This window comes from Myotis brandtii, unplaced genomic scaffold (assembly GCF_000412655.1).
Source record: "Myotis brandtii unplaced genomic scaffold, ASM41265v1 scaffold482, whole genome shotgun sequence".
Lineage (NCBI taxonomy): Eukaryota > Metazoa > Chordata > Mammalia > Chiroptera > Vespertilionidae > Myotis > Myotis brandtii.
Window position 1 is genome coordinate 1,144,623 of NW_005368420.1, and position 18,217 is coordinate 1,162,839.

At 49.2% G+C, this 18,217-nt stretch overlaps 1 protein-coding gene across 4 annotated transcripts in view; it reads left to right on the forward strand.

Moving 5' to 3' along the window:
* The window catches only part of HVCN1 (hydrogen voltage gated channel 1), a 47,152-nt gene that overhangs the window by 6,159 nt on the left and 22,776 nt on the right, over positions 1 to 18,217 (forward strand). For 3 of the 4 annotated variants that reach the window (XM_014547739.1, XM_014547737.1, XM_014547740.1), the window contains 3 exons: positions 11,126 to 11,425; positions 15,423 to 15,527; positions 17,967 to 18,198. In XM_014547739.1, coding sequence (XP_014403225.1) covers positions 11,126 to 11,425; positions 15,423 to 15,527; positions 17,967 to 18,198 — 637 coding nt within the window. Of the gene's footprint in view, positions 1 to 11,125; positions 11,426 to 15,422; positions 17,052 to 17,966; positions 18,199 to 18,217 lie in introns of all 4 variants that reach the window. The other variant, XR_001364069.1, reaches the window with a different exon arrangement.

The following is an 18,217-nucleotide window of genomic DNA, read 5'->3' on the forward strand; positions in this document are numbered from 1 at the left end:
ATATATATATATATAACAAAATATATAACAGTATAAATAAGTCTGATGCATATAATTAGTGGGGGGGGGGCAAGGACACAACATTATCTGTAGTCTTTTATTATAATTGTAAAAGACATAGATTAGGGGCAGAGATAGATAGGATTGGTAGATGATAAATTTGGCGTGTTGGGATTATTGTGAATTTATTTCCTTTTGCTCATGTTTCCATGGTATTAACACTGAAAGAAATTGATCTAGGGCAGTGGTTCTCAGCCTTCCTAATGCCGTGACCCTTTAATACAGTTCCTCATGTTGTGGTGACCCCCAATTTCATTGTTACAAATTGAACATAATTAAAGCATAGTGATTAATCACAAAAAATATGTAATTATATATGTGTTTTCCGATGGTCTTAGGAGACCCCTGTGGAGGGGTCGCGACCCACAGGTTGAGAACCGCTGATCTAAGGGAAAGGTCTGCTCATTGGGGTGAATGACAGCAGGTAAAGCTGGGGGTGGGAGTCTAGGTGAGTTGGGGCCTAAATGAAGCTAGGAAGCTTCCAGGACATGTCACAGGGTGAGGTGGGTGTTCGGCCACAGACACAGCAGGGGAAGCAGAGGGTTGGAATGCAGAACCAAGGACACACCTGGGGACCTCGGGGGTCAGAAGCTTGTGTGTCGTCACACGGGCCATTTGAGAGCCTGGCCCTGCGGCATGGTGGGGGGCTGGGAAGATTGGGCCAGGGCCACTTGTAGCAAATAAGCCTCTTAATTGATTCAAAGAACAGTTCCTTTCAGTATCTTATGGAGTTCATTGTGTTTTTTAAAACCTTTTAATAGGATTGCCTTTAGGAGCTCTGTAATTTTTTCAGTTCTCCTTGTTTTTGAGAGGAAAACTGTGTTGTAGGAGAGACTGGTGGGGTTTTTAGCCATGACTCAGACCTGGTTTGCTGTAGCCAGCTCTGCTGAGGGGGGCTCAGAGTCCCTCTCTGCCCCTTCCCATCTCTCCAAGCCTCAGTTTTCCTGTTCTGTAAAGTGGGAACAATAACTCCCTGCTAGAGCTGTGGTGAGAATGAAATAAGATTGTGCATGGAAAGCACTTGGCAGGGTGCCCAACTACAATGAACACTTAAACTCGCGGGCGGGGGGGTGGGGGGGTGAGATGGGGACTTGATCATGAGTATAAGCTGGGTTTGCAGCCCATCAGCGGACCTGTCCTCATCTCAGATGATTGTGTGTCACCAGCCACCTCTTGGGAACCTGGGAGCCAGGGGTGCTTAGAAAGCCTTGTAGCCCTTTGGCTCATTTTTCACGAGGCTTCTGGAGGCTCTGGGTTCATTTGTGGTGCTATTTCTCTGCCTGGGCTGCGCACGGGGGATCTCAACCCCTAGGCCATCCCCAGACCGACTGAATCACAATCTTGGGGCGTGGGGCCCAGGCATCGGAGTTCTTTAAAGCTTCTATGTTTCCAATGTGCAGCCAGGACTGAGAGCCACAGGTTAGACTGTGAGGCAGGGAAGATGGGTGCCCTGAACTCTGTCCTGGCCAAAGCATTGCTAACACGTTGAGGGATAGAGTCACCCCGATGACTCATTCGCACTCCCGATAAGTCTTCATTTCTATCTGGATCACTGCATATTTTTTCTTTCTGTGCTTTCATTTTCTTTCTATACTTTTGTAAACAAAAGGAGGGGGCTCTGGGCCAGACAGCCTGGGTCAGAAAACAAGGTGTTTCTCACCAGCTGTGTGACCCTAGGGCATGTTGCTTGGCCTCTCTGTTCCCAGTTTCCACGTCTGTAAATGGAGGTTCACGCCCCCAACTTCATGGAGTGTTTGCAGTGTGTTATAAAGGGCTTTGCACGGAACTCAGAAATGGCAGTAGTTTGCCCACGGCTGCCCTAGAGCATGTTGCTTGGCCTCTCTGTTCCCAGTTTCCGAGTCTGTAAATGGAGGTTCACGCCCCCACTTCATGGAGTGTTTGCAGTGTGTTATAAAGGGCTTTGCACGGAACTCAGAAATGGCAGGTACTCTAGTTGTAATCACTACGATTTCCACTACTGTAGGTATTATCACCAGTCTCGTGATCATCTTGCTGGGTTGACAGACGCTTATCAAGAAAGGAGGGATCCTGACCCCAATGGAAAAGGAGAGAAATGTTGCAGTGCTAGGCTCGGAGGGGGTGTGGCAGGGAGGCACCTGGGCTGCCAGTGGCCCCTCCCCCAAACTGGTCAGCCGTCACAGGTGGTGGTTTCCGTGAACCTCAGACTTCCTCCCCACCCTAGAGAAGGAAAAACTGTTACGCTTATTTAAAGACTTCCCTGATTTTAAAAATAGGCATCCCTCAGAACACAGATGCCCAGAGGCTGGCGGGGGGGTTGGGGGGGTGAGGGCCCAGGGGTGGTGAGCTTGCTGCTGGGACCCTCCAGGTAGTTGTAGTGGGAACCTGCAGTCCTCTAGCCACAGAGGATCATACCTGGGCAGGAACCCACCGGGTCTCTGCCCTGATGGGGATGACAGACTCCAACAGTCACAGAAACTGCTGGACCTGACTCCACAGGGGAGGAGAGAGGGACCCTTTGTGAGTGCAACGGGGGTGGTAGCTGGTCTGGAGCTGGGATTCTTGAGAGAGACCTCCTGAAGGGGGTTATTCTTTTGTTGTTGTTGTTAATCCTCACCTGAGGATATTTTTCCATTGACTTTTAGAGAGTGGAAAGGAGGGGGAGAGACAGAGAGAGAGAGAGAGAGGGAGAGAGAGAGAAACATCGATGTGAGAGACATCGATTGGTTGCCTCCCGCATGGTCAGGGATGGAACCTGCAACTGAGGTGATGCCCTTGACTGGAATCGAACCTGGACCCTGCAGTCCATGGGACGATGCTCTATCCACTGAGCTGAACTGGCTAGGGCCTGAAGGGGGTTAAAGAAGACAATGACACAGTGGAAGAGGGGCTGGAGTTTTAGGCAAGGGAAAATTGCAAAGGCCCTGTGGTTGAAGGAGCGTGTTGCTTACAGAGGGCTGAGTACATTGTGGCCCAGCAGAGAGGGTGGTGAAAGTGAGGTCAGATAGGCAGGCGGAGGCCACAGCATGCAGAATAGGCGTGGGCCTCTGGAAGGCACTTGGTCTTTATTTTTAAGAGCAGTGGGAAGCCCAAGAAGTGTTTTAAATAAGGGAGTGTGTCAGAGGTCCCCAACATCACCCAGGTTCAGCGTTTTGCTAGCAGAGCTCAGAGAACTCAGCCTACAGCTTGACTGATGGCTATGAGTTGTTACAGCAAAAGGACACACATTAAAATCAGCAAAGGGCAAAGGCACCCGGGGTGAAGCCCAGAGGAAACCAGGCTCCAACTGGAGTCACACAGGACGTGCCGGACACCTTCAGCCACGAGTTGTGACTCCGCATGCGCGATGTTGCCCACCAGGAAAGCTCGATAGAGACTCAAGGTTTTCATTGGGGGCTGCTCACATAGGCATTCTGTCCAGCCCTTACAAAAATGGTGGACTCTGAGAAGGCAAGCAGGTGTGCAACATAAACTACATTGTTTACACAAACTGTGGGCACAGTGAGCGGTTCCTATCAGGGAATGCTATGAACCCTCCCAAAATCTCAACTTCCCAGATGCCAGCCAGGGGCCAAGCAGGCCTTTTCTGCACAGGGAGTGACATGGTCATGTTTGCTGACGAGAATGCGAGAGTGAAGGGGGCAGCAGTGGGAGCTGGTACATCCTCCCCCTGAGAGGAGGATGCAGGGCCAGGGCCCTGGCAGGGGATGGGAGACATAATTATCAGATTCCAGGGCCCTAGCCAGTTTGGCTCAGTGGATAGAGCGTCAGCCTGAGGACTGAAGGGTCCCAGGTTCGATTCTGGTCAAGGGCGCATGCCCAGGTTGCAGGCTCCATCCCCAGTAGGGGGCGTGCAGGAGGCAGCCAATCAATGATCCTCTCTCATCATTGATGTTTCTAGCTCTCTTTCTCTCTGAAATCAATAAAAATATATTTTAAAAAAAATTCCAGGGTCATTTGGATGCTAAAATGCATGGGGTTTAGTGATGGATGGGCTGTTGGGGAAGGGGAAAAGGCTGGGATTAGAGACAACTTCTTTGACCCTGCCTGGGTGTGTTTTAAGACCCCTGGACCAGAAGACAGGAGACCCAGGTGCCTGTAGATAAACTGACCGTTGCCATATTATAGAGCCTCAGTTTCCCCATCTGCTAAGGGAGGGAAGATTGCATTGAACCTTGATTCTGCCTCTTACACTCTCATCATTCTTTCTGCTTAAAAATCCAGCTTTTCTGGCATATCTTCCTCGCATTGGCAGAGCATCTTGGAAAGAACAGAGCTGGTAGACTTGAGTTCATATGCTGGTTTTATCACTGATGCTTTTTTGTTCATTTTTTTAAATTCTGCATGAACAAGTTCTCAATGTAAGAAATTGAAAAAAACAAACTAGTATATATTACAGGTTGAATCACATGAAATTGTCTATCTTTAGCAGTTTTGGCCTACAAAAAAAGTATTTTTTTAAAGTCTTTTATTTCATGGATGTTTTCTTTCTTTTTTTAAAAAAATATATTTTATTGATTTTTTACAGAGAGGAAGGGAGAGGGATAGAGAGTTAGAAACATCGATGAGAGAGAAACAACGATCAGCTGCCTCCTGCACACCCCCCATTGGGGATGTGCCCGCAACCAAGGTACATGCCCTTGACCGGAATCGAACCTGGGACCCTTCGGTCTGCAGGCCGACGCTCTATCCACTGAGTCAAACCAGTTAGGGCCAGGGATGTTTTTCTTGAATTATGTTTTGAACTCTTTGTTCTGTTCCATTGTTTTGGTTTCCTTATTCAGAGATTCCAATTATGCATATGTTGGACATATAGGGGTATATATAGTCATGGGCTGCCTGGCTTTTTCTTGGTCATGTGTTCTAGCACATGGGCTCCGAGTCACCCCGCACAGGGGGCAGGTCCTGGCTCTGCCATTTTCCAAGTGTGTGACTTCGGACGTGCCTCCTCCCTCACCTAGACCCAAAATTATGGCCTTGACCTCAGAGGGTTGTTAGGACTTTAAATGAAATAGAGCCTTTAAGGAACTTAGTGATGCGCTAATATAACAAATAACATCACTAATTATTAGTAATAATAGATGTTGCTGCTGTTGTGTCTTGGAGTTTTTAGGGTGGGGGGTTTGGATGAATAAGCACATCGAGTCCCCAAAAGTGAGCTCTGGGAAGGGAACGGGAAAATGGGGACTTAGAGGACGTTGGGCCCTGGGAATCAGGAATCGGCTGAATTTCTTAAAAAGTGCCATTTTCTGTGATTGTTGGATGACCGTGACATAGGGACTTCCCCTCCTACAGATGGCAGCTTCAGAGCCTGTAAAAATAGACATTCATGAGAACGTGTTTCTCCATCTCGGCTCTCCCAGGCAGTAATTGTTCTGGTATAATACCTGTCACGTGTAAAGAAGGCCGGCGATTCGATTATCATTGAGGGGTAGCTCTTGGTTAACTCGCCTATTAGGTATTTATGAAGCCCCTCCCTGTGACTGGGGGAGGAAGAGCCTGGGCTGCCCAGAGTTGGCAGGAGACAGGCAGAACCAGAGGCACAGTGCTCACAGGTAAGTGGCATGGTGGGGAAATAGAGGAAGGCCGCTAAGCCAGCAGGCAGCGGTTAAAGAAGGCCTCCCAGGGGGGTAACATCGAGACGTTTGTAAGGCCTGAAAGAGAACTGGGGTGAGACAGACAGCGGAGACAGGCTGTGCAAAGTCCCAGAAGCAAGAGGCAGCGCGGTTTATTCAAAACTGCGGGGTGTTCGGTGTAGCTGGAGTGCAGCAGAGGCTGGAAGAACACCAGGGCCTGGGAGATCCAGAGACCCAGGCAGCTCTGCCTTTCCTGAGCGCAATGGTAGGCAGGCATGGGGCGACACGGCCAGGTGGGCAGTGGGAAAGGTGATCCTGGCTACTGCTGTGTGGAGAAAGAATGTGGGGTCAGGAGGCCGCATGAGGAGGCTGGTGCAGGTGTCCTGTCGATCGGAGAGGGTTCGATGGGAAAGAGAAGGTGGCGGGTGAGCGATGTTGAAGAGGTTACATTGATATCGATGAGCTTGAAGGAGAGAGAGGAACCAGGGATGACTGTTGGTTCTGGGCTTGGCCAGCGGGGTGGATGTGATGCCAAACCCTGGGGGAACATGGAAGAAGTGGATATGGGAGGGAAGTTTGGGTCACAGCAAATAGCATACCAGTCATCTGGCTGAGACTCTGAACATGAGCAGCGTTGAGAACACAGGTGTGCTGAGACCACCAAAGGGGAAGGTCACCCTGCCCTAGGACAGGGTCAGAATCTCAAGGACTCCAGGTGGCAGGACAGGGACATGGTACAGGACACTGAGAAGGATGGCCAGCCGTAGGAGAAAAATCAAGAGGCAAGATTGTCAAAAAGAACCGAGTCAGCCTGGCTGGTGTGGCTCAGTGGTTGAGCATTGACCCAGGCACCAAGAGGTCACTGGTTTGATTCCTGGTCAGGGCACATGCCCAGGTTGCAGGCTTGATCCCCAGTAGGGGGTGTGCAGGAGGCAGCCAATCAATGATTCTCTCTCATCATTGATCTTTCTATCTCTCTCCCCTCCTTCTCCCTTCCTCTCTCTCTCAAAATCAATAAAAACATATTTTTAAAAAACACCTGAGTCAGCAGTGTGACAGGATGCAGTACAGTCAAGCAGATGGGAACCACAGTTGTGGGCTTCGATCTAAAGGTGACCCCAGAGAGAGTAGGGTCAGGATATAGTGGGACAGTAAGGGTTAATGCAGGGGGCAGGGAGATGGGCGGTTTCCAGTGTCAGGGACTCTACTGGTCTAGATTTTTGGGTTTGTAAGTGACAGAAACAACTCAATGTAGCTTAAGCCACAAAGGAAATCCAACAGTTTGTGAGACTGAACAGCCGGGGGGTTGCAGAGGCTGGCAGCGGCCAGGAAGCCAAGACGTGAAATACTCATGGACGGTGATGAAGTCGGAGCAGTGGAGAGGAGAGTTTTCGATGTTGAAGAAGAATAGCCGTCACTATGGAGCTGCTGCTCCAGGCCAGGCACTGAGGTTGGTGCTCTGCCTTACTCACTGAGTCAGTCCTTCCTCCCGGGCAGGGCTAGGCGTGGGGGGCACTAGAGCGGGGAGTCCAGGGTGGGTGGTGGATTTCAGAGGCCCACAACATTTTCGTGATGAGCTATATGGTTGCCCTTTTCTGGAACTTTTCTGCTTCTGAAATGACAGATTTTTTAAACTTAAAACCAGAGTTCTTTTCTGCTCTGCTGGGTGCTGTAAATATTTTCATCCCAAATTACTAAACGTTGCTTCTTTTTACTGGTCGCAAGGTTTCAGGACGAAAAATTTTCTCTTCTGTAAAATCTGTGGTTTTTGCAAAGCACTCGGAGGCTCCCCCCTGCTGCAGACGAGCACAGGAGGTTTTGGCGGGGAGGTATGGCCAGTAGCCACCCTTGGCCAGCCCTGGGAACCAAGTGATGGGGGATCCAGCCTGAGACGAGTCGCAGCCCAACATGGGAGACGGGGTCCGAGGGCCCTCAGCCAACAGGCGCTTGGTGGGCTTCTAAGTCAGGTGTCATGTGAGACTCTGGGGACACACACTCTGCCCTGATGGAGCTTAAATGCTAGTGTGGAGAGAGAAGTTATAAACAGCTGCACAAAAAGATTTCTAGTTGGAAATTGTTTTAAGGGCTCTCAAAGGAAAGGTAAAGAATATAAAGAGGGGTTATCAAATTAAGAAGGGGTCTGATTTACATTTGAGGGGTCAAGGAGGGCCTCTCTGAGGAAGGGACATTTCAGTTGAGGCTTCCAGCATGAGGAAGAGTGAGCAATGCCAGTGGGGAGAAGAGCATGCCAGGTTGAGGGACGACCCCTCAGGAGGCCCAGAGGGGGAGAATGTGGCCCATTGGAGGGGTAGGTTGTGGGGTAGGAGATGAGATCAAACCTTGCAGGGCCATGTATATCGTTGGAAGGATCTTGGATGTTTATTCAAAGAGCAAAAAACAGGGGGCAGTGATATGATCAGGTGCTATGGTCAGAGGTGAAGGTTTATAAAATCCATTCAGGCTGCTGGGTGGAGAATGTGCTGGAAGAACTGGGTCGAAGGAGAGAGATGGATAAGGAGGCTGTTGCAGTTTTCTGGGTGAGAGGATGAAGGCCTGGTCTAGGGAGACGGCGGAAGAGGAAATGAGTAGTGGGGGTTGGGAGAAGAGAGCCAGGCAGGCCCCAGGATCCTGGAAGGGGACAGATTCAGAAGGTTCACTCTTGGGAGGTTATAAGCTCTCGTTGGGCCTCTTAGCATCGGAGGAAGTCTCAAATCAGGGGCTCCCACGGTGCTTGAACAATATGGGAGACTGGGCAGGGGGCGCAGTCTGGAGTCGAAGGGGTTCCTGGATATAGCCTTTTGGAGCACCATCCCCTCCACACACATCCATGGGAGACTGGGCAGGGGGGGCAGCCTGGGGTCGAAGGGGTTCCTGGATATATATAGCCTTTTGGAGCACCATCCCCTCCACACACATCACCCGCAACCTCGCCCCACAGTCTCAGGGCACTTAAGAAAATATTGGGGTTCGGGAAAGGCTTATGAAAGAGGTGGTGTCCTTTTAATGAATTTGGAGCTTAGAAATGTACAAGGCACCACAGAACAGGAAGGAACAGTGGCCTGGGATCAAAGAGCTTCAGTCCTATTTTCCAGCGCATGGCTGCTGGTTACCTGAGACCTTGAGCAAACCCTGGCAACTCATGGTCCACCCCATCACTGAAAGCATGGGGAGATCCGACCAGGTCATCTCTGTGGCCGGGTGCATGCAGATGTCCTCAGTGATATACAGAGGCATTTATTTTAACTGTTGTATAGTATTTCATCACACAAATAGGATTCATTTATCTCCCACCATTCAGGTGAACATTTCTGGTGAACATTCTTGAGCATGTCATTGATTTCAGCACATATGGGTAGTTTTGGGGGGATCCCATCTGGGGATGGAATCACTAGATCGTTAAGAAAGATATACACAACTTCATCTTGACAAAACAATGCCATATTGCTTCCAAAAATGGTGGTGCCACTGCCTGTTTTTATCTTCAGTGTTCAACAGACCCCATTGTTTCACGCCTTCACCGACATTTGCTATTGTAGACTTTAAAATCTGGCCAATCTGAGGAGTGAAAAGGTGTGCGATTGTTACGTCACCTCTCATTTTCCTGAGTGCTGGTGAAGTTGAGTATCTTGGCCATTTGGGTTTTCTCTTAAGTGACTTGCTTAATATCTATTACCTAGTTTTCCATGGAGTTATCTTTTTGAAGTAACGTTTCTTTATATATTCTGGATGCTAAATCTGTGTCTATTAAGTACATTGCAATACTTACTCCCAATCTGTGTGTGTCTTAACTTTGTAGGAGTGTCTGTGAGATAGAAAAGCTTTTAGTTTTGATGAGTCAACTCTATCCATTTCTTTGTGTTTTTGTTTTCTTTTTTAACAAATATATTTTTATGAAGAACAAACTGATGAACAAAAATAGATACAGAACAGAGAAGCATCAAATAGACTATGAAACTTCAGAGGGAAGGCAGGGGAGGGTGTGTGTGGGGGGGGTAAGAGATCAACCAAAGGACTTGTATGCATGCATATAAGCATAAGCAATGGACACAGACAGTAGGGGCGTGAGGGAATCTGCTGGGGGCTGGGGGTAGCCGGGGAGAGGTCAATGGGGGGAAAAGGAGACATAAGTAATACTATATGTAATACTTTAAACAAGAAAGAATTAAAAACTGTAATATATATATAGTTTTTTTATTGATTTCAGAGAGGAAGGAACAGGGAGAAAGAGATAGAAACATCAATGATGAGAGAGAATCATTGATCGGCTGCCTCCTGCTCGCCCCACACTGGGGATTGAGCCCACAATCCGGAATCGAACTGTGACCTCCTGGAATCAAACCATGACCTCCTGGGTCATAGCTTGATGCTAAACCACTGAGCCATGCCGATCGAGCAGCTTTGTCTTCTTTAAACAATCTTTCCCTGTTTTGAGGTCATGAAGATACTTGTATTTTGTTCTAAGACTTTTAAAGTTTAAAAAAAATACATATATATATATGTATATATACACACACACACATTAATGCTAATGCCTCCTAAATTTATTCTTTGTGTTGTATGGGGGTCTTTTGTTTACTTACTTTTCTATTGGGAAAGCCAGTTGTCCTGACCTCGCCAGCCCTTCCCGCTGATCTGACCTGCCACCACCATCACATCCAGGTTCTGCTTAGGGCTCTCTTCTGTTCCACTGACCATATTGCCTATTCTTGCATCCATACCTGAAAGTTTTCATTATCAAACTTTATTAAAAAATGTATTATCGCCCTAACCGGTTTGGCTCAGTGGATAGAGCGTAGGCCTGCGGACTCAAGGGTCCCAGGTTCGATTCCGGTCAGGGGCATGTGCCTTGGTTGTGTGCATATCCCCGGTGGGGAGTGTGCAGGAGGCAGCTGATTGATGTTTCTCTCTCATCAATGTTTCTAACTCTCTATCCCTCTCCCTTCCTCTCTGTAAAAAAATCAATAAAATATATATTTTAAATACACGATGGATTTAAAACAGCTGAACCTAGAAAAAAATCCATTTGCTTCTCACCTTTCAAGGACTGATCGGCCATGGCATGAAACTCTGGGTACTTTTACTTTTGGCTTTCCCCTCCCCCTTGCAACTCTCACCTCTGGTTTTTCAGGTTGTGATATCTTTGAACCATGCGGCCTTCTTCCGATCTTTACATGTGGGCCCGTGATGGGTATTTTGTAACTGGGTTGTAGTACCAATTCCGTTGGTTACTGCCAACCAGACCACAGTGATAGGCCTGATGGGGTCTGGCATTTCCTGTCGCCTCACTGACACTGACAGCCTGGATTCCAAAAATAAAAGCACAAGAAACCACTGTGACCTCACAGTCTCTGTGCTCGCACGGTGCTCTGAGCTCTGGGACTGCCCTCACCCCTGTGGCCCAGCTGGGGCCCTGCTCCCCGCCAGAGAGACGTGGGGTCCCACTGGTCTGGTCGGGCTCCGGGCTCCAAGGCCGCCCTGCCGAGCGCTCACTCTCTGTCCCCTCCCTTCAGACGGTCACCCGAAGGGCCAAGGTGGCTCCCGCCGAGAGGATGAGCAAGTTCCTGAAGCACTTCACTGTCGTTGGGGATGACTACCATGCCTGGAACATCAACTACAAGAAATGGGAGAATGAAGAAGAGGAGGAGGAGGAAGAGGAGGAGGAGGAAGAGCAGCAGCCGCCGCCGCCAACACCAGCTTCAGAGGAAGAGGGCAGAGCTGCTGAGCCAACTGCGGCCCCTGTCTCCACACCCAGGCGCCCTCTAGACTTCAGGACCAGGTTGAAGAAGCTCTTCAGCTCCCACAGGTTTCAGGTAGGTGGGCAGACCCTCAGCTGAGAGTTACGAGGCTGGGGTGGGGGCCCATCTCTGCCACTGCCTCATTCACGGTGCAGATGTCTCCTGGGCACCGACCATGTGCCAGGCGCCTACACAGTGCTGGGTCCCCGGGGCAGGTCCCATGTTTCAGGGATTAAATCACACTCCAGTGGTCCATCCTCTGATGAATGGATAAACAACATGTGGTCCATCCACCCACTGGAATACTCCTCAGCCACGAAAAGGAAGGAAACGACACCGGCTACAGCATGGATGAACCTGGAGAACATGCTGCTGAGTGAGGGAAGCCAGACACAAAAGACTATGTATTGTATGATTCCATTTATGTGAAATGCCCAGAAGGAGCAAATCCGTAGGCACAGAAAGCAGACTGGTGGTTGTCACAGGTTGGAGGGAGGGAAGAATGCCTCATGGGTACAGGGCTCCCATTTGGGGTGATGAAAATGTTCTGGAACTATATAGTGGTGGGTGGTTCCACAACCTTGGAAAGAGACTTAATGCTACTGAATTTTAAAATGGTCAATTTTATGTTATACAAATTTTGCCGCACACTCACGAAGTCAATTAAAGGATAAACATTGGAGGCAGGAAAAACGTGCCAGCCCCACAAGGCGAGAGCGTGCCAGGCCACACCCACTCTTCACCCTGGGGGCCTCAGTCTCAGCCAAAAATACCTGCCAGGCTTCACTCACCGCCGACTTCCAGGTGTGGTCATGGGGAGACCATGAGAGGGAGATGGGGGGCTTCAAAGGACAGCAAAGGAATGGAGCTTTCTGCGGAGTTCAGGATCTGTCCTGCCATCTGATTGTGAAGGATAAAGGCAGGTGGAGTCTGGCCAGCCCTCAGGTGGCAGGCAGGAGTCCAGGAGCACGTCTAAGGCCCAGGAGAATGCAGGAGGCCCAGGGACACTGGGGAAGCACGCAGCCCCTGTCAGCCCCGTTACCATGTGGAGCCACTTGGGGGACCCTGGGTCAAGATAATCCGGTTCCTACCAAGAGCCAGTGTCCCTTCTGGAAGCAGAGAGAAGCAGCCCTTGCCTCTCCCATCGCTGACTTTGTTCCAGGGTAAAACAGGGAAAATTTATTTTGGTCTTTTGTCGCTTTTATGTGGCTTTGAGAAAGAATGCAGGCCCAGCAGCCCGGCACAGTGCTTTCCTCCGTGGCTACGACAGGAAAGAAAGCGTGGTATTAAGTTGTTGGGGTTGAAATCCCAAACCCTCAATTTTCAGGAGCAGGAGGAAGGAGCCAGCTTCCTTCCAGCTGCAAGGGGAGCCCTGGATTATCCCCCTCGGGGAGGTGCCCCCCTTCTCCTGACTCAGCCCACCAGCTGGCCCCCTGAGCTGGGATCCCCGGAGATGCTGGTACTGGGGAAAAACAAGTAGAGATGTCTAGTCATTCACTCAACAGCCGTTTCTTAGCACCTGTGTGTGTGGGGGGGAGGGGAGGGGTACAGTGGCGAGCGCGGTGGACACGTTCGTGCCCCACTCACGGATACAGTCATTCCAGAAACCACCCGGACAGATAACTGGTTACAAGTGGAGAAAAGCCCTCTGTAGGAAAACAGAAGGGGGCTCTGAGAGATCCTGGGGACGGGGGAGACATGTCTAGGAGGTGACATGCCCCTCTCCCCCAACACATGAAGGCTGGGCAGGAGTGAGCTCAGTGGGTGGGAGAGGGAGGAGCTTTCCAGGCAGATGGCCCTGTTGCTAAGGGCCCGAGTAGGAAAGGGTCGGCAGCGTTGCAGGACTGTGGAGGGTCCACGAGGCATGTGTGTGGTGAGAAGAGGGACCGCTTGGCAAGAGAGGAGGCACTGGAAGGTCGTCATCCCTGGGCAGTGGGCAGCCATGGAAAGTTTACAGGCGGGTGGGAGGGGGTGACATGACCAGATTTGGAGAGGGGGCTCAGGGTAGAAGAAAGGTGGCCACCTCACAGCGGGGGATACAGGTTCAGGCTCAGGGCTTCGATCTGTGCCAGTAGGATCAGCATACAGAAGATTCTGGAATCCCTTTCCTTCAAACCACTTGTTCCACATGGTTTGAGGTGGCCAAGGTGACATGATGTACAGCTGACTGCTGTCACACATGGGAGGGCACACCAAGAGAGAAAATACAGGGTGGGGACCCAGGCATTGTAGCTTTGTGACCTTGGGCCTGAGACTCATATAAAATTAATCATTTCAAAGGGAATCATTCAGTGGCATTTATTTAATACACTCACAAGGTTGCACAGCCATCACCACTATCTAGTTCCAGAACGTTTTCATCACCCCCAAAGGAGATTTGGTACCCATTAAACAATAACCTCCCAGCCCCTGACAACCGCTAATCTTACTACATCTATAGATTTGCCTGTTCTGGACATGTCATATAAATGGAATCATACAATACAGATTGTCTTTTGCGTCTGGCTTCTTTCACTTTAGCATAATGTTTTCTAGGTTCAACCACGTCATAGCATGTACCAGTACTTTGTCTCTTTTTAGGGCTGAATATGCAGTCTGTTTTTAATATTTCTGTGCCTTGATTTTAAGTCAGATCCCTTTAGCTCTAAAATAAAACCAAAGATGAAGAAAGAAAGAAAAGGGGGGAAAAAACCACCAAAAGCTTGAATCTGTATTAAGCTGCTGAATTTGATCTGTATGAAAATTTCGTTGAAAAACAGTTTGCCATGCAATTTCACAATAATCCATATCATCAAATCATTTAATTACTGAAATAATTAGCTACAGGTGGAAATGATAAAAAATGTATACAGTACATCGTTCTTAGTAGGCCTGAACTTGTAGAATTTCATCCTGAAACTGCCAAGAAAATTAATGGCAATATTAACCTTCAGAGGCCAAAATCGATGTACCTGAGAGTGTAAGAGGCAAGGCCCCGGGGGAAGCAAGTAATGGTCCACCGTTTCCAAAGGAAGAAAGTCACGCAACGTCCCCTGGGTCCCTCCATTGCTGCCATTCCCATCACCACCCTGTCATCCCTGTGGTCTCTTTGAACACTGTCACCACCACCCATTAGTGCCCTTATCAGAGTCGTCACCACCTCCATCTCCATGACCACCGCCATCACTGCGATCACCCACTCCCTCCGCTCTGGTTCCCACTGCCCTCCTCTGCCCCAGGTCATGACTGTCTTTCCCACAACTCTTCTCGGCTTTCCACCTGAATCGGGGCAGCTGTTTTATGTGCACAGCGGACATCACTGTAACCCAACTGCCCAAAGCGGGCAGAGCCTGGAGGTCCCTCCCACCACTCAGACCTCTGAGGCTGCATGTTGCTCATTATTTGCTGAGCATCTACCCTGGGCTTACCCGAGCGACAGCAATGCACAGTACTAGGAAAATAAAAATGTGGCAAAATGTTTTTATTGCTTATTTTGTTTGCCACCTAGGGATTAGCAGTTTGGTTTGAGAGATGCTGGGAAACTGAACGAGTAAGAAAAAGACAAGTAGTGCCCAGCTGCCATGGCTCAGTGGTTGAGCGTCGACCTATGAACCAGAAGGTCATGGTTCGAATCCCGATCAGGGCGCATGCCTGGGTTGTGGGCTCAATGCCCAGTGTGGGGTGTGCAGGAGGCAGCTGATCAATGATTCTCATCATTGATGTTTCTATCTCTTTGTCTCCCTTCATCTCTGAAATCAATAAAAATATATATTTTAAAAAAAAGACAAGTAGTGACAGAGGGTCAGTGAGTGAGCTGTCCTGAGATGCCCTGGTACAGGCACTGAGGAGGCGAACAGCCTGGGAAGGCAGCAGGGGGAGGAGGGGCTTCTGTGGCTTCTGTGGAGGAGCTGGCCCCCCAGCGGGCTTCCCACAAGTTGCTTGGGCCATAGCCAGCAGCCTCCCATCCTTGGCATTTTTCCCTAGTGGTTTCATCCAGATGTTTCCAAACCAACCTTTGAAAGAAGGTTGTCTCCCTATAGAAGGCGGTCTCCCTTTAGGGCTCATGGCTTCTCCTCCTTCCCTGGGTCCGCAGGTCATCATCATTTGCCTGGTTGTGCTGGATGCCCTCCTGGTGCTGGCCGAGCTCATCCTGGACCTGAAGATCATCCAGCCGGACAAGAACAACTACGCCGGCCGGGTAGCGTGTCCACAGCCCTTATGCTTTCTTCACTCTGGTACCTGCACTGGAGGGGACAGAGTAGGGTGGACAGCAGCCGCCCTGAGGCTGCATGAGAGCAGATTGGGTGCTTTTAGTCAAAGGGCAGAGGAAAGTTATAAGCATTTACTACAAGCAGGACACTTTCTCCTTTCACTTGATGGCTTCCCGGACCGACCACTGAGCCGACCACTGAGCTGGAGTGTGTCCCTGATTCCAGAGGGGCGCTCTGACCAGGAGAACCATACTTTCCCATCCCCTAGAAGAGCTGTTTCTCCTTAGCCATTCTGATGGGGTCCCTAGGCTGGAGCCATCGGGGATGTGCCACTATTTATTCCCTGATTCACACTTCCTGCCGGAGTCCCTCCCCAACATTCGCCCAAGGGGCACTGGATACCCCAAAAATACACCACCTGTGGCCCATCGTCAGTGACATAGGAGACAGTCAGGGGCTGGAAAGCTTCTCCCAACACTTTTTTAAAAACAAAAGTTGATTTATAATTCGAAAATGCCCTTTCAGGTGTAAAACACCACCTTCCTACGCGTGGCCCCTTTCCCAAGGCACCCTTAGGTGTCCGTCCCTCTGCGGCCAGCCCCAGTCCTTCCATACATGGATGAATTTCTCTTTCCTTCTATTTTTTTTTAACAGAATCAATAACATACCTGCAAACTCACTGTCTTGTGCCCTTCTTTTTCCTCAACTTTTTGATTATGAAAAAAAGAGGCAAATCTACATTTTGCTATATTTTCTTTATATCTCTATCCACAAACACACCCATATATTATTGTCTGACCATTTGAAAGTAAGTTAGACATCATGACACTTCATCCTAAATACTTTGGTGTACATAAGAACAAGGTCTTCCTCCTACAGAACCACAATAGCATTTTCATACTTTTAAAATTATGAATAATTCCATATCTAACAGCCAATTAGCATCCACTCATGAGCATTGGCTGGCCAGTGAATACACTGGGGGATGCAAACTGGTGATTTTGAGTTGTCTTTCCTTCTACATCACATAGTTGCTATTCTTTTATAAGAGCTTTCCTTTTTCCCGTGTGCACGTGTGTGTGCATGTACCCCTCACTATGGACGCATGGATTTTTTGTGTGTTATGTATTCAGTGTATTACAATGATAGCCATTCTTTTCAATATTCAAATGGTCCCAAACCTGGCCACTGTGAGCCCCTTTGAGTGGACTGCTGTGTTCCTTTGGCACGACCCCATAGTCTGTGAGCATTTCCCTGCTCAAAGATGATGTCCCAGCTGACTTTGAACTTTCCCTGCCTCAGAATGGAAATGGTTACTTTACTGAAGACCAGTATTTATCAGTCAGGATCTGGGAACTCTTCACTCGCCATCTACCTTGGTGATCATTGCTAGTCAACCCATATGGATCAGCCTTGGTCTGTTTAACAGTTGCGTAGTGCTCCATATGGAGGTACCATAATGCATTTGACGATTGCCCTCTAATGGATATTTCAATTTTTCTACAAACTATGTAGAAGATCTTGTTTGGCAAGTGATGCTGCAGTACGTATCCTTACAAGTCTTTGTACACGTGAATTAAGCTGTAGGATAAATTCCAAGCAGTGGCATTGTTACCCAACTGAAGGGTCTGTTTGCCTGCACTTATCAAACGAGAGTTTGCAGCCAAGGAAGTAAGGATTTATTAAGGAGATGGCACCATGCCTGGAGTCACAGGTGAGCTACTGCTCAGAAAACTCCTTCCCCATGGCTTCCAGGGGAAGGACTTTATGGGGGGGTGGGGAATCATTAATCATGACTCAAGGAGTTAGGGTCGTGGTCTCTACTGATTGGTTGGCGCTAGGGTAGAGGGTAGTTGATCACTGTATCTGGTCCTGATGTCAGCCATGGAGTCATTCTGTCCTGATTGGGCAAGGACATGTTTGGAGGGATTGTTCTGCTTTCCTGGAAACTGAGGCCAACATGCTCTCTGTAGTTTGATTGAAAATTCTGTCTCTATAAATCAATAGACTTGTTCTAAGACTACTGGATGCTGACCAGAACCTCATTGCTCTGAGGGCTTAATGATTAAGCAAGGTGGGTGAGTCAGGGTGCTGGGTGAGAGGTGAGTTTGAGTCAAAGGGAAAAAAATGAAAAGGCCCAATGAAAGAAAATAAGGTTTCTACACAGTGATAGTATTGCTATGCCAATAGGCACGGCGGATGTTTTCCAATCCGCCATCGCCCAGCTGTCCTTCAAAGAGCAGAGCCCTGTCTGCTGTTCCCGCAGTTTTACCAGCCCGAGAACAGGGCCTGGTGCTGGCAGGGGCTTGGGACTGGTCAGTGAATGAAATCTCTCTCTGGCGACCTGACAGGTGCACTCAAGGCCTGCTGGTCTGTGACCTGCCCCGCCCGGACCTGCGCTCACTGTGCTTCCCTGTCTCCTTCAGGTGTTCCACTACATGAGCATTGTCATCCTGACCTTCTTCATGATAGAGGTTTTCTTTAAAATATCTGTTTTCCGCTTCGAGTTCTTCCACCACAAGTTTGAAATCCTGGACTCTGTTGTCGTTGTGGTCTCATTTGTCCTCGACATCGTCGTCCTGTTCCAGGAGCATGAGTTTGAGGCTCTTGGCCTGTTGATTCTGCTCCGGCTGTGGCGGGTGGCCCGGATCATCAACGGTATGTCCCCTGCACCCCT